The 24928-nt window shown below is 39.9% G+C and overlaps 1 protein-coding gene across 1 annotated transcript; it reads left to right on the top strand.

Moving 5' to 3' along the window:
- The first annotated feature begins 4404 nt into the window (after window positions 1–4404).
- LOC127697440 (flavin-containing monooxygenase 5-like) lies at window positions 4405–24228 on the top strand. The gene is made up of 8 exons (XM_052200603.1): window positions 4405–4539; window positions 7950–8138; window positions 8927–9089; window positions 11219–11361; window positions 12076–12275; window positions 19601–19953; window positions 22794–22866; window positions 23853–24228. The coding sequence occupies exons 1-8, from the start codon at window positions 4405–4407 to the stop codon at window positions 24226–24228; spliced, it is 1632 nt and encodes a 543-aa protein (XP_052056563.1).
- The last annotated feature ends 700 nt before the right edge of the window (window positions 24229–24928 follow it).

Raw genomic sequence — 24928 nt, 5'->3', positions numbered from 1 at the left:
CAGGTAGCTTTAGGAGGGTCCGTTAGCAGCCTGGTATACTGCTGTATGCCACTCAGCACCTCTCTGCAATGATCAAACAGGAATACTGGAAAAATTTAACAGGCTCAGCGTTACTTTTCTGTCTCTTAATGGAGCAGATGACTTTCATTGGATATGTTATAATCCTGTGACTATTATTAATATTATTTTCAAGCAAGGATCTTTTGGCAATATTCTCTTTGAAGCTGCCAATATTCACTTTTTGTGATGGGGCATTCCATTGAGCTGGAATGGAAAACTCTAAAAATCTATGTGCTAGAGTTCAGGTAAACAGCTACATACCACACCATGCTAAGAGCAAAGGCCCCGGTGAGGACCACAATCCAGGACATGATCCAGCACTGCACATCTCCATGGATCACCGCAAATTACCTGTGCCTCAGACCTTCCAACACATGCTTTGTGCCAGTACTAGCTCATAGATCAAACACGAGTGAGTGAATTTAGAACAAATACATGCTAGATATGCCAGATTTATTACTGTTATTTTAATGGATGCTTTTTACCTACTGCCTCCTTTGTAGATTCTAAGTCTGGTATATTAGTAGTTAACAGACCATACACAAAACCATGTCCTATGAAAAACCAGAGAAGTCCTATGAAAAACCAGAGAAATGCTTTTGTTTCAGTACATAAATTAGAATTTAGAGTTTGCTTAAGGTGCTTCCTTCTTCCCATTACCACTAGTAGTGAAAGGCCCTCACTCTGTTCTGATGAGAACTATATGCCCTGAGAGCCAGGTCCATCCCTGGGTGAGGTCTGGCGTGTGACCGGCTTTCAAAAACATCCCACTATGCTTTTGTTTACAATGATTGCCCTCTCTTGTCCTTTCCCCCTGTGTCCTTACAGTATAGTCAAATGACATTGAGTCTAAACCTTGAGATCTCATCCTCTGGGAAAAGAGATCTAGGGAGATTCAGCTAGAGAGACAGACATTTTACAAAGGAGAGAGAAATGAAATATAATCCAGACCCAGAAATACCACAGAGGGCAAGCAGAGCATGGTCTCATGGACTTTCCCAAGTATGGAGGGAACCAAGCGGTGGTAGCATGAACTGGGAGCAGAGAGAAGTCGCAATAACACAGTAGGTGTGGTGACGGGGTTCAAAGAAATCTGCACTACCAAGCTATTATTTCTTTCAGTGCTTCTAGCAAAATTAAACCCTTGACAGACAGATTTTCTTCCTCAGTACAAACCTCTAGCTCGCTTCTGCCCTGACAAGTCAGATACCAAGCTGAGGGGAAAGGTGAAGACAAGTTTATCTTTGTATCTTCGTATGTGAACCACCACCAAAAAGATAAACCTAATCCAAGTTTAAAAAAAAAATCACAGGAGACAATGCAGTCACCCATCATTTTGTAGGCACAGAGAAATTAATCTGTCACTCCGAGGAATTTGTGGTATAATTTGACAGCCTTTGAGCTAAGATCAGTTTTGTGCTGCATATGTCAGAAACAAGTGGTTTGTGAACATTTTAGGAAAATGTTTGTTCTTGTAATTGGGTATTCATTTCTTGATTCCCCTTCATATCAATGGCCATGTCAAACGTGAGGGTGAACCAGTAGCTGTGAGGATGATGTTTGCCTCTTGTCGAGGGAGATGCTGTGCCATCATGGGCTTCAATATGGTTCGTCGACAATATAAAGAAAGTTAAATGAGTCGGGGTTGGGGAAAGAGGAAAGCAGGGTAATTTAGAGAAACAGGAAGCTCATTTGAGGCTTTCAGTGAATTGGATAAATGTTTTATTTCTTCAACATTCTGCAACTTCTGAAACACTGACAGGAAATACTAAGAGCAGTCACTGTGTTAGAGAGTGTTCACATAAACAGAATGCCAACTGCTACTTGGTAAAAATTAAAGTGTGTCCAAAATCCTTTTGTGTGTTCTGATCTTTCTGTGTCTGCCTTCACACATAATGTTCTATCAGTTATGTGTTGAGAATGTTTTCCAACCTTTTCTCATCCTCACTTCCTGTAGTCAGTCAACATACATGGGGACAAAGGCATTTCCTCCGCACAGAACTTAGGACACTGTCAGAAGCTGAAAAACGAAGACAATTTCCCTATTACGACAGCTCCATTCCACTGTCAGATACTACAAACATGGCGACCGATGAAAGGGCACCCTATCATGTGCAAAGTTTATCGATGCTGGTGTGCAGAACCTGTAAAGGCCAGAGGCAAGGGAGACAAGGCAAACGTCTTGGGCAGGATTCTGGAAGACCACCCTAGTGACCCTTATTTTACAGAATCCCCCACCTTTCAGAGGGTTCAGAGGTATCATTATGAGTATCATTTTAGCTCAGAAAATATTTAATTTTTGTCATATGTGTTTTGACACTTAATAGATTGAGAAAAGTGGGTTTTTAAATTTATTATTAACATATTGCTTGTAATTTACAAGCTGTTTCATTTTTTATAAAAGTTAAATTATAAATATTAAGAAGTGAACATTAATTCGTGGATTGTATTTTCTTAGTACAAAGCTATTTAAAGTGACAAAAAGAAACATTTGGACTATGGCCAGTTAAATAATAACATTGCCTATATTTCCCAATTTTTATTACGCTTTCCCTGGCTGACAAAAACTATTTCACTTGGGTCATCTTTACAATGTGTCAATTAGCATTAAAATGCAGTTTAGATCAGTGTCAGTTGAAAACTATAAATACCACCATTAGATATAGTCCCTTCCCTAATATGCCCATGACATTTTTTAATCCAAATTAGAAGAGTCATGGGAAGGTATTATACATTAGTCAATTCCATCAGTTATAAAAGAACTTCAAGTTGCTGTGGAATTTGGCTTCATCTTCAAGAGCCTGGGAGGAACAGCATCTCCACCTTCATCAAGAAGTCCAAACTAAACTTCAGTTTCCTCCTTTCCAAGGGTTTGTACCTTCACTTTTCCATATAATATTCAGTACTGTGTAGTCAAAGTTTGAGATAGTCATTAATATATTTTATCTCATTATAATAGATGGCATAATACTTTCTAACCATGGAAGCAAGCTTAAAAGGGAGGTTAAGAAATTAATTTACTCACTCTTTTCAGCCCATAGACATTTATTAGATTTCAGCACGGCATCTAATAAATCTCAAATGTTGCAAAGAGTTTATTGCTCAGCCACAGTAAGGCAGAACTGCAATAAAGGTGTGTTGTTTCCAGTGATCTACACAAGTTGCTATGGTTACAGAGAAGGAAGGGCTTAATTACCTATGCCCAGCCTGCTCCGAGGAGACCTAACACAGGAGGGAAAACAAGAGGCCAGTGGGACCAGTATTTTCAGCAAAGGGCATCGTCACTGGAAACGAACCCCACGTAGCAGTCTTGAAGGTGGCTCAGTGGGACTGGAACACTATATGCTCCTGCCTCATCATTCACCACCTTGCGGTGTCTTCCCTTTCTTTGCATCTCTCTTCCTTTAGGCTTAAGCCTCTGAGTTCAAAGACTGTGTGATATCTTCTTTAGTGTTCTCTGCAGCAATCACAGTACCCAGTCCACTGTTTGGGTTAATCCACAGTTTGAATAATATATAAAAAGTGTAAGTAAATGAATGAGCCTATGGCTCTGGGAATGACAGTTGCTATAAATCCCAAAATTATATCTCTTAGCTTTCATAATGCCATTTAAAAAGAGAAGAATATATCACATACAATTAATTTTGCTTCTGTAAGTATTTATGAAATGTAATTATTTCTCACTCTCTACTTTTCCCAGTATTATTTTCTCCTCAGATGCCTTCTATCCCAGCATGCTGCTGAAATTTCTCTGCTAAAGGTCACCCCCCACACACACAGGTTTGGCACATATGAAGACCTACTTCAGTCCCTGTCATACTGAACCAGACAGTTTCTAGGTCTGCACACCCATGCTGGTTTTTTTTCTTCTATTTTCTATCATCATTTAGGTTGTCTTCATTTTGGAATGTCAACACATTCACACTCTATACAACAACAGCCATCACACACACACACACACACACACACCACCTTCCTAGTTTTACATCTAGCTAACCTTGCATCTCTTACTTCCTCTGCCTCCCCTGTGCTGACTGCCTATACACATGGTGTAATGTTCTTATTGCATTTAGGAAACAGTCTAGAACTATACATCTGTGTTTCTCTGGCTGACTGTAAATAGAATTCTGCAGGCAGGAGAAACAGATGTGTGTGCATTTCTGTGTGCTCTAGCTTTACTGTCGTCCATGGCAGGTATCAATATATGAGTGTTCTCCCTGCTAGTAAGACTAATAAAAAAGAATTTAGGACGGCAAACGATAGGTCTTTGTGACAAGGCAATCTCATTTTAATGGATCGGATGGTAGTGAGATTTCTCAATGTTTATCAATCAGTGGTAGCACCATGGCCAAGAAGCGGATAGCTGTGATTGGAGCTGGGACCAGCGGCCTGGGAGCCATCAAGTGCTGCTTGGATGAAGACCTGGAGCCCACCTGCTTTGAGAGAAGTGATGACATTGGAGGCCTGTGGAAATTTCAAGTATATTTGCATTTTATTTGATTTTATTTTTTATTTTTTTGTAGAGCATTCAAAAGACTTGTATTTTATTTATTTCTTTTTATTGGATGTTTTCTTTATTTACATTTCAAATGCTATCCCCTTTCCCAGTCCCCCCCCCCCCCCAATGAAATACCCTATCCTATTCTCCTCCCCCCTGCTTCTTTGAGGGTGTTCTTCCACCCACCTACTCCCACCTCCCTGCCCTCAATTCCCCTATTCTGGGGTATCTATCAAGCCTTCATAGTACCAAGGAACTCTCCTCCCATTGATGCCTGACAAGGCATTCCTCTGCAACATATGCAGCTGGAACCATGTGTACTCCTTGGTTGATGGCTTAGTCCCTGGGAGCTCTTGGAGGGAGGGGGTCTGATTGTTTGATATTGTTGGTTTTCCTATGAGGTTGCAAACTCCTTCGGCTCCTTCAGTCCTTTCTCTAACTCCTCTACTGGGGACCCCACACTCAGTCCAATGGTTGGCTTCGAGGATCTGCCTCTGTATTTGTAAGGCTCTGGCAGAGCCTCTCAGGAGGCAGTCATATCATGCTCCTTTCAGCAAGCATTTCTTAGCATCCACAATAGTGCTGGTGTTTGGTGACTGTATATGGGATAAATCCCCAGGTGGGACAGCCTCTGGATGACCTTTCCTTCAGTCTCTGCCCTACACTTTCTCCATATCTACTCCTGTGAGTATTTTGTTCCCCTTCTCAGAAGATCCAAAGCACCCCCACTTTGGTCTTCCTTCTTCTTGAGCTTCATGTGGTCTGTGAATTGTATCTTGTGTATTCTGAGCTTTGGGCTAATATCCACTTATTAGTGAGTGCATACCATGTGTATTCTTTTGTGATTAGGTTACCTCACTCATGAATTTATTTTCTAATTTTAAGTAATCTTTTGTAAAGTAGCTATAAAAATTTTAATAGTTTCGATAAAGGAAACATAAAGCACACCACACAATCAGGGTCATTTAGTGACTCGGATCTTTGTGCTTAAGTCACTGAGTGGGGAAATCTGTAGATACGTGTCAACTTTGGATGGGGATTGAAACTTGGAAGATTGTATTCAAGGCAGCTAAAGCCCTTGTAACCATCACAAATCTTACACATTAGTAAGGGGGTGGTGGATAAGATTTTTTTTAACTGTTTAGATGAGCTGTTATTCAAAGTTAGGGAAGCCCTAGATCTTGGCTGTAGGATTGGATGGTGATCCACTGCTGACCCTCTACTATGTAATTTGATCTTCTGTCCTGAGGTAATATCTGCATGCTATTCTTTCTTAAATGTCCCAGGGCACAGTAGAGACATATAGATCTGTGTGTGTATATGTGTGTGTGTGTGTGTGCGTGCGTGTGCGCGCGCGCGCACATGTGTGTGCACATGTGTATGTGCCTGAGCATTTGTGTGTGCATGTGTGTTTTATAGGCAATTGTTAGTTTTTATTTCTAAGTAGCAAGAGATGTCATACCTTGAAGGACGAAAACATGGTGCTGAACACTGAATAGGCTCATTTCCAAGTGGCCATCTTCTTTGGCGCTTCGCTCATCAATTAGTAGATATGCCCATGAACTACAGGACTCGTGGTCAATACTTTCCAGTTCTACTGATCCTACAGAATCATTCTGATCACTAATCAAGGGCAGTCTTGTGACATTGTGGGGATCTTTATCAATGTGTTAAGTTTTTTTCTATTGGTCTTGGATTTTAGCCCCATTCCAGATATCAACAGCTAAAATATGAGATCATTTCATTCTTGTGGATAGCAGTTGTTCTGATAAAGTAATTGGCTTAAATGTCTCACAGGGATCTTCCCTTCGGTGCCCTGAAACAATGGAGTATCCAAGAAGCATTCCCACTCTCTCCCAAACACCTTCCCACAAAGCACTGACATGATTCAAATACCTCTCTGCAACTTGTGGGGTTTCTCCAAGGACTGCCTTAACATCCTCATTTTAAATATCAACATCCATGCTGTTTCTTCTTTAACTCGAGAGTTCATTCAGTCAATAAATCTTTTTGCATACTCACTTTATTCAAGGGACTTTTGTAGTTGATGAATATACTAATAAGTATTAATGCAAAATCCTCAGTGTTAGGGAGCTTCAACACTAATATGAGAAAAAGAAAATAAAATAGTCTAGTTAATATCAGTGAGCATATTGCCAAAAGTGCAGCAGGAACTGAGGGTTAGAAAGATAATTCAAGTAAACAGTCACAGACAACTTCAACATAAAGTGATTTGGGTACAAAGATTTCAAAACTAAAAAGCCATCTTCAGAGATTATCTGGGAAAAGGGACTTAGGGGAAATTTTGGGTACATTATCTATGAGGTGGGATCATGCCTAGCATGGTAGGGAAACTCAGAAAGCTCATGTGGTGGCTTGTAGTGCCCAAGGAAAGAAAGCTAGGATGTGGGTCTGAGGGATGTGGGAGACTGGGTTTTGTCAGTGGGTTTAGACAGGGCTTGACAGATACTGAGATTACAGAAAAGAGCAGCATTCTTAAGTTGCAGAAGGACCATCCTGCTATGTTGATAATAGACCAAAAATAAGATTAAACAAATATGCCTAATTTCAAAGATTCTCAATAATAAAATAAATATATTATTATGTCAAACTGTTTCAAGATTCTTGACAGTGTAGCAATTTGTCTCATTTAAAATATGATATAATTTATCATACATGTTGATATCTATTAGATTACTTTTAGCAGTTTTATTATGTACATAAATGTTCACTGATATGCTTTTAAGGTTGTGTTATAACCTTATTAAATATTTTACATATTTAATTGGTAGTTCCTTTCATTAATATATAAAAACATCTTGTTTCTTTAGAAAAAGAAAACATTTGCCTTACATTATATAATATTGGCATTACTGTTATTATTAAATTAGTTCCCTATCTGATAGTGCTAGTGCATAAATCTGCATGAGCCCCATCTAAAGTGGACTGTGGCAATGCAGGAACTGGTCATGTCTGGGAAAGCGTCAGCCCTTCACACTGTGTGCAGCCTTTATGGCCAGTATTTGCCTGGCTTTTGTTCATCTCAAAGCGCTTTCCACGTGCATTTTTAAGGGAATTCTTACTGAGCTTTGAAATCTAGGCAATCATTTTGATTTTGTCATTTTAAGGACATTATTCTCTTTTCTGACATACATCTTTCTGGTTGAGGAATCAGACACAAGATTTGTTGTTGATTCAATGTGATGTGTAGGGATTTTTCGTTTGTTTGTTTTGCCCTCTAGAAAATATAGGGACTAGAGGGTAAACATTAGTGGATGTTTGACAATCTATAAAAAGCAACGTCCTACTTTTTTATACCTGGTGACACATAAAAATATTTTATTACCTTGGAATTACAAAGTTCATTGTATTGAGCAGTTTTCTCTTGCAGAAGAACCCTTCAGAAAAAATGCCTAGTATCTACAGATCTGTGACCATCAACACTTCAAAGGAGATGATGTGCTTCAGTGATTTTCCCGTCCCTGACCACTTTCCCAACTACATGCACAACTGTAAACTCATGGACTACTTCAGGATGTATGCTGAGCGTTTCAATCTTCTGGATTACATTCGATTTAAGGTGAAATGTGTGTGTGTGTGTGTGTGTGTGTGTGTGTGTGTGTGTGTGTGTGTGTGAAAATATAGTCACCTCTGGATATTAAAGAGTTATATCCAGCACCTTCTGATTTTCCCAGATGAAGAAGAGGTTATCAGAAAGCTTCCTACATTGGAAAACCATCACAGATTGAAATATTTTGACAGTTTCCCTTGAGACTGGCAGACTTTGCTCATCAGAACCTTTCTGGTAGTGGATTGTGGTGGCACAGCCCTTAATGTAAGACATAAATCCAAATGTTTGTGAACTTAGAATAATAGCAATAGTGATTGAGCCAAATCATGTTTCTTATAGAACAAAAAGAAGGCTCATGTCATACAAAGAATATTTACTTATTTTCTACCTTCTACCTATCTATGATCAGCACCACAACTCAAATATACTAACCCATTTTCATTCTACAATAAAGTTTTAGATTTTTAAAATTCAAAACACAGGACTGAAGCAAGTGGACAAGGCTGTGCTGAAGAAGGAAACCATAACAAATATTACCTCCCTGCACATGTCTTCCTAGGAGGACATTAATGCTGGGAAATCAGTCACCCCGATATTCCACAAAGCCTCAACTGTTTCTATTTAAATATCCCTAAATATTGAAAATGCCCTCCATAGTGATCCTCCTGTGGGAGGACCAGGAACTATATTGGTGTGAATGCCTAAGATAAGTGTCAGGCCAGGATCTGTGGGCCCTGAAGAGGAGGATCCAGGAGGAACTGTGAATTATTTGCCTTTGTCTCTGCCCTTATTCTCAGACCACAGTGAGGAGCGTGAGAAAGCGTCCAGACTTCGTCGAGCATGGACAATGGGATGTTGTTGTGGAGACAGATGGGAAACAGGAGAGCCTGGTCTTTGATGGGATTTTGGTCTGCAGTGGCCATCACACAGACCCCCATCTGCCACTCAAGTCTTTCCCAGGTATGTCATGAAGATGAGACACATTTTCCAAATGACTTACAGGCAGAAAGGAGTGGGCATAAATGTTATCAAGTTTCATTACACTTTAGTGAAGTATCTTTGGTATCCCTCAGTAGCAAAGAATTCATCCTCTATTAACAGGAAAATATAAACTGTTGAACTACAAAAGAACAATGGAACCCACACTTTTTTGCTTATTGTCATTGCATACAGCATCTCATCATATTTATTAGTCTTTTATTAATAATGAAAGCCAGCCCACATTCAAATGGTCTTAGTTTTATCCATTTATTTGATCTCAGTCTATTGCAGAGAACATGAAATTAATAAAAATGAAGCACAAAGACAAATGACAAGCAAACAGCTGGCAAATCCATAAATTTAGAAATCTTAACATATGGGGAAGGAACTTCAGCACATTTATTTATCATGAGTTTATTTTTAATTTTAAGTCAAATATAATTATTTATTTTTCCCCTTTCATCACTCCAACTGCTTCCATGCATCCTCCTTTGCACTCTCTCAAAGTAATGCCTTGTCCTTTAATTATCACTGATATACATAATGTATAAGTCATATATATCAATCACACCTACACAGTTTAAGGGCTGGCAACTTGGTGTGGATAACTAATTGAAGGAGATTTTTTTCTAGAAATGAGTATTTCTCTAGCTCTTGGCATTTTTACTCACCTACAGTCTGGGTGTGGGGACCATAGATTTCTCCCTTCTATATCTTTGTTTTTCATTGGCTAATAAAAACAAATGAGCAGTTTATTGCTCCCTTGTAGTTCTGTGTTGTAAAATGGTACCCATTGCAGTAAATCTCCAACCCAAATATGCCCAGGCAAAGAAAACACAACTCAATTAGTATGAATACAAACTGCATGCCTAGATTGGGCAGATCTGCCACTACAGTACCATCTTCCCCATCTATGAGACCCCTTAGAACTTGCAGTTTCTCCAGGCCAGGTGCTTTTGTTCTGTTTTCCTTCTACCTCCCCTTCATCTTTCTCCTCCTCTTTCTCTGTCCAATTACCAGCTCTAGCCTTTATTTATAAATGAAGGTGGGAAGCAGATTAACAGGAAATCAGCTGAGTGCTGACTCATTCCTTGTTGGAAGCCCCTCACAGGAAAATGGAATTAACATCAAATACAATTAGCCCCAGGCTATCTGCAATAGGGACCCATCTCAAGGGGCCCTAACTTAGCTCCCTATCTCCCCTAACTAAACCACCTCCCCTTACTCTTGATCCACTTGCCCTCTGCTTCCACCAAATTACCACCAGGAATCAATTAAAAAATATTTCATATTTCAAGTTCTTTCTACAGTGTGAAAACTGGAGACAAAAGTAAACAAGACATCCTTAAATGGTTACTCAAAGTTCTGAGTGGATTAGACAAACAAAAATAATAATCCTTTTTGCACACCAACACAAATATCTGTAAAATGAAAGTACCTGGGTTTTTGAATGTTATAATGCAATGTATTTAGAAAAGCATTTCTAAGTATGAAAAAATCTAAAGATTACACAGTGAGCTATTGTATCAACTTCTCATTGATGTTTCCTGGAAAAGGAGGCATTCCCTATAGAGAAACATAAACAAGTTCACAGGGAGTGGCCTGGCGATTTCAAACAGATTGGGGTTTTAGGAAGCAAGCTAAGCCAAGCACAGCATCAGGTACTGGCATCAGGCACATAGGCCAAGGAGAAACCAATGAAGCGAAGGTGCCTAAATCCTAGAGAATTGTAAAACAGTACAACACCCAGTGCCTTGCTTTGTTATTTTTCTTAGAACTGTGAAAGTAATACAGTAATGAATAGCATCAGATCGTGGTGCTGTTGTAACACCTTTCATTTATGTGCAGTCAAGACAGATAGTTCTATTATTTCATAAATACTTTATAAGATCACCAGTCTCTATTTGGAACCCATAGACTCTACTTCTGAGCTTAGTCCTCTGTTCCCTGAGCTCTCTTAAAAATAAAGGACATTTAAGGACTATGTGATCTTCAGCTGACTCAGATTTCATGTCATGGTATTTCAAGTCATTCAGAACCTAACTTTCTTCTCTGTGTTAAGATGCGAAAGTTCCCTCATAATGACAAATCATTCTCTCTCACCACAGGTATTGAGAAGTTTGAAGGCCATTATTTCCACAGCCGGGAATACAAAAATCCCGAGGAATACGTAGGAAAGAGAATCATAGTGGTTGGCATTGGGAATTCTGGTGTGGATATAGCTGTGGAGCTCAGCTGTGTAGCAAAACAGGTTCGTTGGTGATCACTAATTTGACTCTACCTACCAGTGGGGTCCTGTGCACGTACAGGTGTCACCATGAATGGAGTTTAGCCAGAAAAGAAATGTGGAGGAATCTAAGGGCCCACCCTCAGGATGTTTAAATTCATTCCTAGGAGAAAAACGAAAGTAAAACAAATCCCTTATACTGACAATGGGAACAGGCATGTAAACAAGTTACCGCAGGACCTAAGAGTAGAGAACTAGACAGCTAAAGCATGGTGTTCCATAACTAATCTGATATTTCTTGGTAGGATCTGCACATGAGAGGAGAACATGTAGTATTTGTCTCCCTGAGTCCGGGTTACTTTCATATAGTAAGACCTTTTCCATGGATTTATTTCAGGGAAAACAATATAAAATTTTCAAGCAACTAATATAGCAATTAGCTAATGAATTCAAAACCTTATTTACATTTGAAGTACAGCTGTGTCAATATCCAGGAGCAGTTTTAGTATGATTCTTCAGTCATAGGTAGATAAGTAAATTGCATCTTAGTTTTCATTAATAAATTTGGTTTCGTACAAGTAGCTTTTTTTCCCTAGGGCTCAGTAAACATTCTGGGTAAGCACAGCATGGTGGTCACTGCACAGCACTTTACTTCTTATTCATCAGTGGAAATGGCTAACACTTGTACGGTACAATGGATAAACATTCCCCTGTCTTCTGTGTAATTCTGCCTCCTAGGTGTTCCTCAGCACCAGGCGAGGAGCATGGATTTTACACCGTGTTTGGAATAATGGCTACCCCATGGATAGTTCGTTTTTCACTCGGTTCCATAGCTTTCTCCAGAAGATATTAACTACAGAAGCAGTAAATAAGTACCTAGAAAAGACACTGAACTCAAGATTCAACCATGCGCATTATGGTCTGCAGCCACAGCACAGGTGACAAAGGGCTTGGTGTGGAGAAGGGCGTGTAGATATGATGGGCTTTTAGCTTCGAAGATGAGTCAACTTTTGACTCCTGGTGGATCTCATGCCCTTAAGAGTGGAAAGCACTCAAAGTTGTATAATACACATTACTGCGTGCAAATGTGCATGTGCTTCTTGGCACGACTTGTATATTCTCATCCATTCATCAATCTGTCAACACTTGATTGCTGTACATTGAAAATTCAGACAAAAGGCAATAGAACGCTCCTCTCTTCAGTGGATGACCTTCTCTACTGGTCTGAGAAGACACAGACATAGGTTTGTGCAAAAGCAATGTGAGATGCTGTGGTGGGTGTCAGAGCAGGGTGCGTCTAGGTCCAAATAAAGAATAGTCAGTTAGGAGTAGAATGAGTTTCATTCATTGAAGTTGGGGTAGAAGTATTAAGGAAGTTCTCATGGAAAGGGGAGCTACCTAAGGGATTCTCCCTATTTAAGAGTACCCACCCCTACGACTCTAGGTCTTAACCCATGAAACTTTCTTGGCTCAAAATTTGTTGGTAGCTTCTAGTAACATGCAAAAGATAGAGCAGGATCATGCCTAAGCTGAGATAAGAAAAAATAAATATAATGAAGAAGCAGTCAAACAAGTTAGGTGTCCAAGAATTCATTTATGAGACACTTATTCTCAAATTCAATTTCAAAGTTAAAGGAACTGAGATTAGATGAACCCATAAGAAAGCTCAGGGTTTTTATAAGAAGAGGAAGAGATTAACTGAGTTAGAGGTTTTACTCTGTCTTCCTACGTGGTTTCTCATACTACTTCAGACTATGCAGCGACCCCAGCAGCAAGAAGGTACTCACTAGATGTGACACTGATGCGCCATAACTCATCTAAATCAATAAGTGTTATATATTTTATATAAATTACCTAGCCTTATGCATTGTTTTAGCAAAGGTAAACAGATAAGACAAATATTATCTTTTTTATATTAATACTTATTTTCCAAGGGTGTGTGTGTATGTGTGTGTGTGTCTGTGTCCTGTACATGCGAGTTTGTGTTTAAGTGCATGTGGAGGCCAGAACTTGATGTCAGGCATCCTGGGAAATTGCTCTCCACCTAATTATTGGAGACAAGATCTCTCACTGAATATGGTGGACACCGATTCAGTTGGAGTAGCTAGGCAGCATCTCCCAGGAATCTCTTGTCTTCTTCTTCTCACAGCTGTGCTCACTGCAGTGCCCAGGTTGATGGAGGTGCTGGAGATGGAACTCAGGTCTTCATGCTTACACCACTAGCACTTATGAACTTAACTATCCAGCTACCTCATCCCCTCATATGTTTTATCAGAAGGGAGAAAAGAATGTACTATGTATTGATTTGTTCACTAAAACATTTATTTATTTAGTGACCTTTTCTTATGCTGTGGATGAAAATGTTACATTCTATGATGAATGAATTTTAAGTCTATAAAATGTCATTAGAACTATGGAGAAAGTGGATCAGGATGTGATATAGACTGTCTAGGGGCAGGACTAGGTGGGTCCATTAGTAGGATGGTGGAGGAAGCAATTCTAAGGAGTGATGTTTAAGACTTAAAGGGTGAGGAGGAGACACCATGAAAAGTCATCAAGGCAAAAAGGCTGTAGGAGGATTCTCAGGTAAATTGTTCTTGAGCTAGGAAGTGGCTGGTTACAAAGGGAGGAGCAGAAGAGAATCAGGCACCATGACGGAGTCAGGGAGAGGATGACAACGAGGCAGAAGCCAAGACACATATGGATGGAACGTGGGCCAAAATTTGGATTCCGTCCATTTTTGAGACGATTGCATAATTTTAAGGAGTCCAGCATGCTCTGTTATACACACAAAGTGAAGTTGTTACCATAGTGAGGCAAATCAAAACATTCACAATCTCACCTAGGCCTTTTGGCAAAAGCATGCAAATTCTTCACGCAATAGTGTTGTTGGCTATTGTCCCCATGCTGTGAATTGGAACCAAAGCTTGCTCGTTTTGCACACTTGCAACCTAGTATCCTTTGACCTCCATCTTTCCATGTTCCCCTCCACCCGTAAACCCTGATAACAGCCATTGTAATCTCTACTCTTCTAACTTTTTCCACACACAGTGTGTAACTAATATAATACTCCTTTTCAGTATCTGACATATTTTACATAGCATACTATTTTTCATGCTTCTTATACTGTGAAAACTGGAACTATTTTTTTATTAATTTTCATTAGTTTTTTAAAAGAATTTTCTATAATGTATTTTGATGATATCCACCCCTCCCCAAATTCCTGCCAGATCCACACACCCCAAACACAGACAATGTTTTAACAACCATCAGGTCCACTTTGGGCTGCTTGACATTGCCCCTTTGAACTTAAGCTATTACACCTTCTAGACGTGTTCTCTCACCCAATTCTAAGGTTGAATAACATCTTGTTATATGTGTGTATCATAGTCATAGATTAGGGAAACAGACAGACAGACAGACAGACAGACAGAGAGACAGACATGTTTCACCGTTTCTTACTCATTAGTCTGTGGATCAACACTTAGGTTCTTTATTTTTGGTTATCATGAATGGACAATGAACAAAGAGGGCAGATATGTCTTGATAGCAGTGAGTTTATCATTTTTGAGTATATACTAATAGTAAAGATTAGGACTCATATAATAAGACTACATTTTTAAATGTCTAGGTCTGAGAGGCAAAAGGATCCATTAAGGCTTCAAAGAGCATATGAGTCTTTCTTCTCCATAGGTCAGATAAGTACCTAGAGATCAATTTTAAGGATCCCAAAGGTAAAAACACTGGTGCATCCTGGGAAGATCTTGGTGTATGATTCTGCTAAAAGACAACATCAGTTCTTCCTGAAGCAGTGCCCTAGCACTCACTGAGGAAGTAGAGATGGTGAAGAATAAACTGAATCCTGGCTGAAGCCATTGTGCCCAAGAAGGAGACAAAGGCTTTCTCTGGCTAGCTCAGTAAGAACAGGGATGCTTGCTAGGATTTCAGATCACAGAGTTGGCCCGTTGACCTGTGACACATGCAGAACAGCCACCCAAGGCGCCTGCAGTCACCAAAAGCAGCCTGTAGGATGTGTCAAAGGAAAAATTCCTTTATGTCAATAACCAGAATGCAGACAGATGATATATTGGAAAATCAGGGCAGGTATTAGGAAAGTTGAGTGGAGAAGAGAAGTCATCTTTCATGAAAACATGAAGCAATCTTAAAGAGATTCGAGGCTACAAAGAATTATTCTTTGGTAACTAAAAATATCATTTCCCAATTAACAGCCGATGCAGGTAGGAGGAAAAATGCTTACTAGAGAGATGAAAAAAATTAGAACACAGAAGACACACAATACTTAAATAAGGAACAGAAGGAAAGGTTTTCCAGACTGAAAGGGGGCTGCTGCCTCCAACACACATGTGCACAGACACTCTTCATGCCAGGCCCTCAGTCCCCACACTTTGCTCTGCCTGGATAAACTATGTATGACCAGCCATATTTTCTTGTCTCCTGCAAATTACTCAAGGTTACCCTGAGATTGGGTCCTGAAGAACCCCCAGGCATTTATAAAGGCCTTTAGGTCTTTTCCCAGAACACTAAAACCCCATCCTTAATTTAATCTCTTTAACTCATCTATAAACTTCTCAGCCCAGACTGCTCACTGGGTCATTCCATATCTTGTTCCACCAGGACACAGTACAGCCTCCAGTGATCTTCTCCAGTATATTCTTTGAACATGTGAGCCTGCTTCAGTATGTCTTACTTCAGAATTATACCCAATTACCTCTTGGGGTTGGTTTTAGTATCTCCAGTTCAACCCTTAGACAAAACCCTTAGATAAATTGTACCAATATGGTTCCACTTATAAAGAATAAGTAACAGAATGGAAACAAACTCTAGAATTTATTGATCTACACATGTACAGCATTGGAGAATACACTGCAATGGAATCTACTGATTCTGCTAGAAAATTTATCAACCTCAGGCTCCTAAATCCATAAAAAAAAGAAAGTCATGTGAGTTTGGGTCCACAATTGAGAAGAATCAGAGCTGGTAACTCCGTAGTGTAGAGGAAGAAAAAGGAGAAGGATGATGAGAGACATATAAATGCCTATGTACGATTAAGTTTATAAGGATAAAAAAGAAGTAAAGACACAAAAAGAAATAATAAAGGATGAAGGAAAGAAGGAAGAAATGGTGAGTGGATGGATGGATTAATGGATGGTGACTGACTGGATGGATGGGTGGGTGGATGGTAGATGGATGGGGGGTAGGTTGGTGGGTGAACATCCAGCCAGACAAATAGATAGAAGAAAGGAAGGAAGGAAGGAAGGAAGGAAGGAAGGAAGGAAGGAAGGAAGAAAGGAAGAAAGGAAGAAAGGAAGGAAGAAAGGAAGAAAGGAAAGAAGGAAGAAAGGGATAGATGAATGGTTATGGAGGTAGGTAGTGAGTAGGTGAGACAGACAGATAAATAGATGGAAGGAAGGATGGGTGGATGGATGGATGTACGGGTGGGTGAGGGGTAGGTAGATGGGTGAGTGGGTGGGTGGAAGGATAGATGAATGGATGTGTATGGGGGTAGGTAGGTGAGTGGATGGGTGGATGGACAGACAGACAGATAAATGGATGGAAGGAAGGATGTGTGGATGGAGGATGGGTAGATGGATGGATGGATGATCAGGTGGGTGAGGGGGGGTGGATGGGTGGGTGGGTGTATGGACAGATGAATAGATGGAAAAAGGAAGGATAACTGCATGTAAGGATGGATTAAAGCAAGCGAGTTACAGTTCATTCCCTCTGGTGCTGTGTGGTCTAAGTGCTAGTGAATGGAAACATCCCTGAATGTAGTTCACCATCATAAACTCTGGGAGTGAAGAGAGAATTTATATGAGCTAAATATTAGCTACAGTGTCACTTCGGAAAATGCATAAAACTGCTGGGATTAAACACTGAATGATCAAGATCATTCTTAATTAAAACATATGCACGTTGTCATGGTTCTCTTGAAATATTACAGAAGCCAATCTACTTCTAAATAATGCAGATCACATTTCTTCTAATCATATTGTCCTACTGATTCAGCTTGAGACACTGCTTTCCTATGCAAAGATTTAAATTTAAAAATAATTCACACTTGTCCATCTTTCTTCTTGTAAATTATTTTTGAAAGCTAGATAAAGATAGGCTTACTGTTTCAAGAATGAAAAATTAGTCTTCAAATTTTACTCACTACATTTGGAATTTTCAAATATTTTTGAGCACAAGTATTTAATCACTTAAGAATTTCTTCACCCATGATGATTGAAAGGGGGAGGTCTAATAACACATACTAATCAGAAGCCCTAAGCCCTCAGGCTGGGTGAAAACCAGGAAAGGCCTATATTCTCGTTCTCCACTCCATCCTGTAGATGTCCTCACACCAGATATCATAAGACACACTCGTGCACAAGGCTGCTGCTGTAAAGCAGCATACTGATTGCAGTCATGTTTTTATTTATAAGCAGAAATAACTCTAAGTGTTTATATAGTAAAGGAAATACATGGACGCTAGTTACCATCATCTCTAACTATTGCATACTGTGCATAATTGAAGTTGACTTTCACCTGCCTGGCAGACACACCGTAGCCTGCTTTACAGCTGCATCGCCACACACATGAGCAGTGGACTACATTATGACAGCTGTGAGGTCACTAAATGACAATCTTGTGGCTCCAATGAAATTTTAAAACACTACTCTCATATATTTGATGGGTCAGTTTTTACCAAAACCTTGAAGGCAGCACATAAATATTTACTCTTCCTTGTACTGATCTGACTGAATACTTTTTTTATAGTCATAGCACATCACTTCTCTGTTTTATTCTCAGTCTGATTCTTACCTCTATAGAAGAGCTTTTCTCAGTTGTTTATGAGATACCTCTTCTGTCCTGGAACAGAAGATTGGCTGGACAGTGTGGTCAGGTGACACGGCTTCCTCCAATGGGACTTCATTGAATATAATTCTGAGGAGACTAGTGTGCACACAGTCTGCGTGTGTAGTTTCTCTTCCTCTGTCCCAGTTCCTCTCTGGAGAATGGGCTCAGTGCATGGGGCTCAGTTACTTAAGGACACACTTTAGCTATTTTACTTCTAGCTGGGCAGGTGCTAGATGTCTGGCAGCCTTGTGGCTACCCATACTGCATGTATTCCTACATGTGTTTTAGACTTTAATCTCCTTACAAGCAAAAATTATCTGGTCCAAACAGAGAAAGGGGAAAAACTAAAAATAGCCTATGACTTTTTTTCAAAAGTCCAACATTATTTTTTCCAGAATCTAAAAAAGTGCAAATATTTTATAGCAAAACAAATAAGAAATATATTAATGAATGATATGATACATGCATATTTTTCAAGATAAAATACGACACAAAAATACTTGAAGAAAAGTAGAACCAAGATGGCCACTAAGTACTCCGAGTACAGGATACACTCCGGGAGGAAGAGGATGGCTCAGTAGATAAGAGCTCTTGATGTGCGAGCATGAAGACCTGAATTTGAATGTTCAAAATTCATGTAAAAAAAAAAGTTTAAAGCCAGGTATGGCCACATCCTGAATCCCAGATTTGGGAGGCAGAGGCAGGTAGAGCCGGGAGCTCAGTGGCCAGGCACCCTGGCTAAAACTTTAAACTTAGGTTCAGTAAAAGACCTTATCTCAAGGGAATTAGAGCTCATAATAGAGTGATATGTCTTACACCCTTCTCTGACCTCTGCCTGCTTGTGTATGCACACACTCACACACACACACACACACACACACTAAACCCCTGTGTTTGCAGAGATAACTGACAAGGGAGTTGTTAGCTTCAATCCCTTCTCCTACGCCTTGTTTTCTCTTTCTTAGATTTGCATGTGCACACACACACACACACACACACACACACACACAAGTCCCAGTGTTTGCAGAGATAACTGACAAGGGAAGTTGCTAGCTTTAATCCCTTCTCCCACACCTTGCTTTCTCTTTCTTAGATTTGCACACACACACACACACACACACACACACACACACACACACACACTAAGTCCCAGTGTTTGCAGAGATAACTGACAAGGGAAGTTGCTAGCTTCAATCCCTTCTCCCACGCCTTTTCTCTTTCTTAGATTTGCATGTGCACACACACACACACACACACACACACACACACACACACACACACACACACAAAGTCCCAGTGTTTGCAGAGATAACTGACAAGGGAAGTTGCTAACTTCAGTCCCTTCTCCCACAGCTTGCTTTCTCTTTCTTAGATTTGCTTAGTCTTTTATTTTCATACACAGGCCACTGAGTCAGCATCCCACCATCAGTGATAACCTTCCAAATCACATCATTTCTGGAAAAGTCCAAGTGAAGCCTAACGTGAAGGAGTTCACGGGAACAGATGTTGTTTTTGATGATGGCACGGTGGAGGAGAATATTGATGTTGTCATCTTTGCCACGGGATACAGCTTTTCTTTTCCATTCCTGGAGGATCTGATTGCAGTTACTGACAATGAGGTGTCCCTGTATAAGCTGATGTTCCCGCTAGACCTGGAGAAGCCAACTCTGGCTGTCATCGGACTCATCCAGCCCTTGGGTATCATCCTACCGATTGCAGAACTTCAGTCTCGCTGGGCTGTGCGGGTGTTGAAAGGTCTGTAGGCAAAGGTTGTGAGGGGGCTGGCAGTTCACCTAGAGCCAACCCTCCTTTCTCTTCACACTGCTTCCTCTTCCTGATTAAACATGTCCTCCTTTTCCTTTTATTGAAAATAGATTTTTTTCTTATATAATTTATCCTGATTATTGTTGGCCCTTCCTCTACTCCTCCCAGTTCCTCCTGACCTTCCTTCCAATCCAGATCCACCTTCTTCATGTCTCTTATTAGAAAACAAACAGGGCTTCTAAGGGAATACGATATGTTATGATATGATATGATATGATATGATATGAGATATGATATGATATGTAATGGTAAAAACTAACTGTCAGAATTGGACAAAACAAACAAAACAAAGGAATAGCCCAAAAGAAAGTACAAGAAACAGAAACCCATTAGTTCACACACTAAGGAATCCCATAAAAATACTAAATTGGAACCTATAATATATATGCAAAGGACATACAGGGCAAAAAGAGAGAAGAAAAAAGTTTATACATAAAATTAAAAATAAAAAATAAAAGCCAGGCATGGTGGTGCATACCTTTAATTTCAGTACTTGGAAGGCAGATGCAGGTGGCTCTCTGAGTTGGAGGCCAGCCTGCTCTACAAAGCAAGTTACAGGACAGCCAGGGCTGTTACTCAGAGAAACACTGTCTTGAAAAACAAAATAATAATAATAATAATAATAGTAATTAATAATAATTTTAAACAATAGAAAAGTGCTGTCACGACATTAAGAGTCAAAGAACCTGCAAAGATGCTGTCAAGTTTTTCTGTTGGCCATCTACTGCTGAGCAGCCTGCTCTTAAGAGTAGTTTGTTTCCACAGTGAAACTCCCTTGGAGGTAAATAAATGTTCATTTTCAAGTGCTTATTAATTGGAAATCGCTTCTGAGTTAGGAAGGGAGCATTGGCCCACTTCTCCCTTCGGCTCTAGGGCCCCGTCTTGCGCAGACATATGCAGGCTCTGTACACGTTGCCTCAGTCCCATGAGTTTATATGTGTCAAACTTCTTGATTTAGAGGGCCTGTCTGCTTGATGCCTCTATCCCCTGAGACAATTACACTCTTTCTGTCTCCTCTACAGCAGGGTCCCCTGGGACCTGAGGGAGGGTGCTGGTGGTCCAAGGCCTCGTACTCTGCATAATGTCTGGCTGTGGACCTTGTATTTGTTCCCATCTATTGCAGAAGGAAGCCTCTCTTGATGAGATCTGACCATGGTCATGTCTATAATTATAGCAAAATGTCATTAAGAGTTATTTTTATTGCTACATTTTTGTTTACTTGTTTATTTGGTTTTGGAACAGTAGTATTTTGTTTTAACCTAGGTCCCCAAGCTATAGAATCTAGTTTTAGATTCTTGGTCACCCAAGCAGTGTTGAGTATGGGTTCCCTTTCATGGTGTGGGCCTTCAATCAAATCAGATACTGGTTGATTACTCTCAACAGCTTTGGGTTACCATTGTCCTAGCATATCATGGAGGCAGGACACCACTGTCGATCAGTTTGTAGCTGGACTGGTGCTTGTTTCTCTTTGGGTGTATGCAGAGTACACATGGTGGTGATGTCTCTGTGTAGGCACCAGTTCAATGTCTCTATGTTCAATGAGTTACATGGAGTTGTTCTCAACAAAGGAGCTTTGCCATCAGTGAGTGGAGAACAACTAATAGTCTTGGCAAAAATCTGGGGAAAGGCTTGATGCAGCATTGTAGGGGATTGCCAGGACAGAGAAGTAGGAGGGGGTTGATTGGGGAATGAGCAAAGGGAAGAGGGCTTATGGGACTTATGGGGAGGGGGGAACCAGGAAAGGGGAAAGCATTTGGAATGTAAACAAACAATATAGAAAATTTTAAAAAAGAATCATTTTTTCATTAAATAAAATATAAATGTATATGTTATAATAAAACACATTGACATGGGATATGTAAACCATTATGAAGTACAATTAATATCATGTCAATGTACTTGCATTAACCACAAAGATAGAAAAAAAAAGGATTGCCATGGACCCCTCTGGCCAACAACTCAGATACAACCCAGTCCCATTACTAAAAACTTCACATGGTGACAAGAGATGGGTAGTTGGAGAGCTGTCTTCCACATTACTTGGAAGCAATTTCATTTAGATTTCCTTCAGTTACACTCACTTTTAGTTATCTCTTCCAAATCCTCTCTCTTGTCTCCCACTTCCCTCCTCCTCCCGACTTGATCTTCCCATTACAGCCATGTCTTCTATCCAGAGCTATTTTATTTCCCTTTCCTAGTAGGATTTATCTGTCCCTCTAGTCACTTTCTCTATATTTAACCTCTGTGGTCCTATGGATTATCATTACCTTAACAGCTAATATCCACACATAAGTGAATATATACCATATTCATCTTTCTGGGTCTGAGTTTCCTCACTCAGGATATTTTTTTTTTTTGTTTCATCCATTTACCTGCAAATTCCATGATTTTAGTTTTTAATGGCTAAGTAATGCTTCATTAGGTAAATGTACTATATTTTGTTTGATCATTATTCTTTTGAGGAAAATGTAGGTTGTTTCCAGCTTCTGGCTGTTATAAATAGGCAGCAGTGAACAAGGTTGAGCAAGTGTCTGTGGTAAGACAAAACTTCCTTTGGAAGTGTGCCAAGAGCACTATAGTGTGTATCTTGAGGTATACTGGTTCCCATTTTTCCCAGGAACCACCACAATGATTTCTATATTGGCTTTGCAAGTCTGCATTCCCATCAGCAACAGGTTGCATTTCTCAGGTGCCTAAGGATGTTGAACATGTCTTTGAGTTACACATGCCCTTCTTATTCATTCAAATCCTGATGCATTTTTCACTTCTAGGACTGAGCAAATTACCCTCAGTAAAGGCCATGAAGGAAGAAGTGGAGCAAAGGAAAAAGGCCATGGAGAAACGGTAAATAAAAATGCAGTGGCAAGCATTTGGAAGGATTCTTAGTGTGGAATTCTAACTGTTCCTCCTGCCTGTCTTGCCCTTCTCCATTCTCTACACCAAGTACATCCCTTAGGTCTCCAGACCAGTCCAGTAACGAATGAATGTAAATTTACCCTCTCTTACTCTTATTAAATCTGCAATTGTACCCACTTCTTCAGACTCCATCTTTAGTGTTATTTCTTCCAGGATCTCACTGTGGAAGCTCAACCAACTCCCACAAAGTGACAATAGTTTCTGAGTTTCACCACCAAGTTTCTTACTGGCCAGCTAGTGGCCTAAGGCTAAGGTACATTTGAAGACCTGATGCCACAGCACTAGTGACTCTGATTACTCATCTCTAGCTGATGCTAAATACAGAGATGATTAGAAAGAAGTTAAGTTCTCCACCCCATCTATGCCTCACAAAACTAAGTGTTCTGCTACATCAAAATCTCTCTTTTTCACTATATGTGTTCTGGGAATCAAACTCACATCATTGAACTTGGTAGAAAGCTTCAATCCCTACAAGGTTGTCTCTGACCTCCATGAATGAGAACTGCAGCACTTATGCGCGCACACACACACACACACAGAGAGAGAGAGAGAGAGAGAGAGAGAGAGAGAGAGAGAGAGAGAGAGAGAGAGGACACATTCATACATACATACATACATACATACATACATACATACATACATAAGACTCACTTCTAAGAAAGGTATCTTAAAGGATAGAGATCACTGTGAATGTGGTCTACTATTCAACATCCTAGTGCCAAAGAGCAACGAAGGTACATGGGGGATGAAAGCATAGATTCTGTGTCCTTGGTTCCACTCAACATCTGAGTGGTGCCGGGTTTCTTGGGCAAGTTTTCTCACTCTCAATCTCTTTACTTCTAAGGTAGAAATAGTTAACGCTCCTGCCCAGTACTGGAGGCTGAATCTTGTATATTCTGTCTCTGTGTGTTAAGGTATGTGAAGACAGCCAGGCACACAATCCAAGTGGACCATATTGAGTACATGGATGAGATTGCCTCTCTGGCTGGGGTGAAGCCCAACCTCCTGTTGCTGTTTCTCTCGGATCCAACGCTAGCCATGGAAGTCTTTTTTGGGCCCTGTACCCCATACCAATACCGTTTGCAAGGCCCAGGGAAATGGGATGGGGCCCGGAAAGCCATCATGACTCAGAGAGAGCGAATCATCAAGCCCTTGAAGACCCGAATTACTAGTGAGAAGAGTCATTCTGCCCCAGGTCTCTTTTGGATAAAGATGGCACTATTTGGCCTGGTATCTCTGGTTACAAGTTTATCATACTATAGTTATATTTGTCATGATAGACACAGATGAGTAAATTGTTTTGTAGGCAAAACATGTACTTCTACTCATTGTAGATTGCAGCAAAGCCTTTAATCAGTAGCATACAGCAATCTCATTTAATACTGCTATAGCTGCAGAAATGTTTAGTCTTTACAGGTAGTAGAGTCCTTTAAGTTGGGTGTGCCTTAACATTTATAAAACATTTTGAATGCACAAAAATAGCTTATGTTTAAAAATGTCCTGAGCCAGGCAGTGGTGGTGCATGCCTGTAATCCCAGTACTGTGGGAGGCAGAGGCAGGTGGATTTCTGAGTTCAAGGCCAGCCTGATCTACAGAGTGAGGTCCAGGACAGCCAGGGCTATACAGAGAAACCCTGTCTTGAAAAAACCAAATCAAAAAAAAAAAAAAAAAACCAAAAAAATAAAAAATAAAAAAATAATGTCTAAAAATGTCCTGAGACCTTATTTAAGGTTAGAGAGACTTTTGTCTCCAAGTGGACTGTAATTAATTCCACCAAGGTTGGTTATATTTGTGGGAATTTACAAATATTAACTTTGCACTGATTTTTATTTTCCTCTTACATTTTTTCCTTCCAACTCAGTCTGTTAACTTGTGTCAAGACATGAAAGCTTAAGTTTAAAACATAGAAGTTTAAAAATGTAAGTTAGAATGTTTTGTTTTTCAACTGATTAACAATAACAATAAACTTACTTTTCATTTAAATTATGAT

Source organism: Apodemus sylvaticus, chromosome 12 (assembly GCF_947179515.1).
Source record: "Apodemus sylvaticus chromosome 12, mApoSyl1.1, whole genome shotgun sequence".
Classification (NCBI taxonomy): domain Eukaryota; kingdom Metazoa; phylum Chordata; class Mammalia; order Rodentia; family Muridae; genus Apodemus; species Apodemus sylvaticus.
Note: the sequence above shows the minus strand (reverse complement) of the source record. Positions and strands in the feature narration are given on the sequence as shown.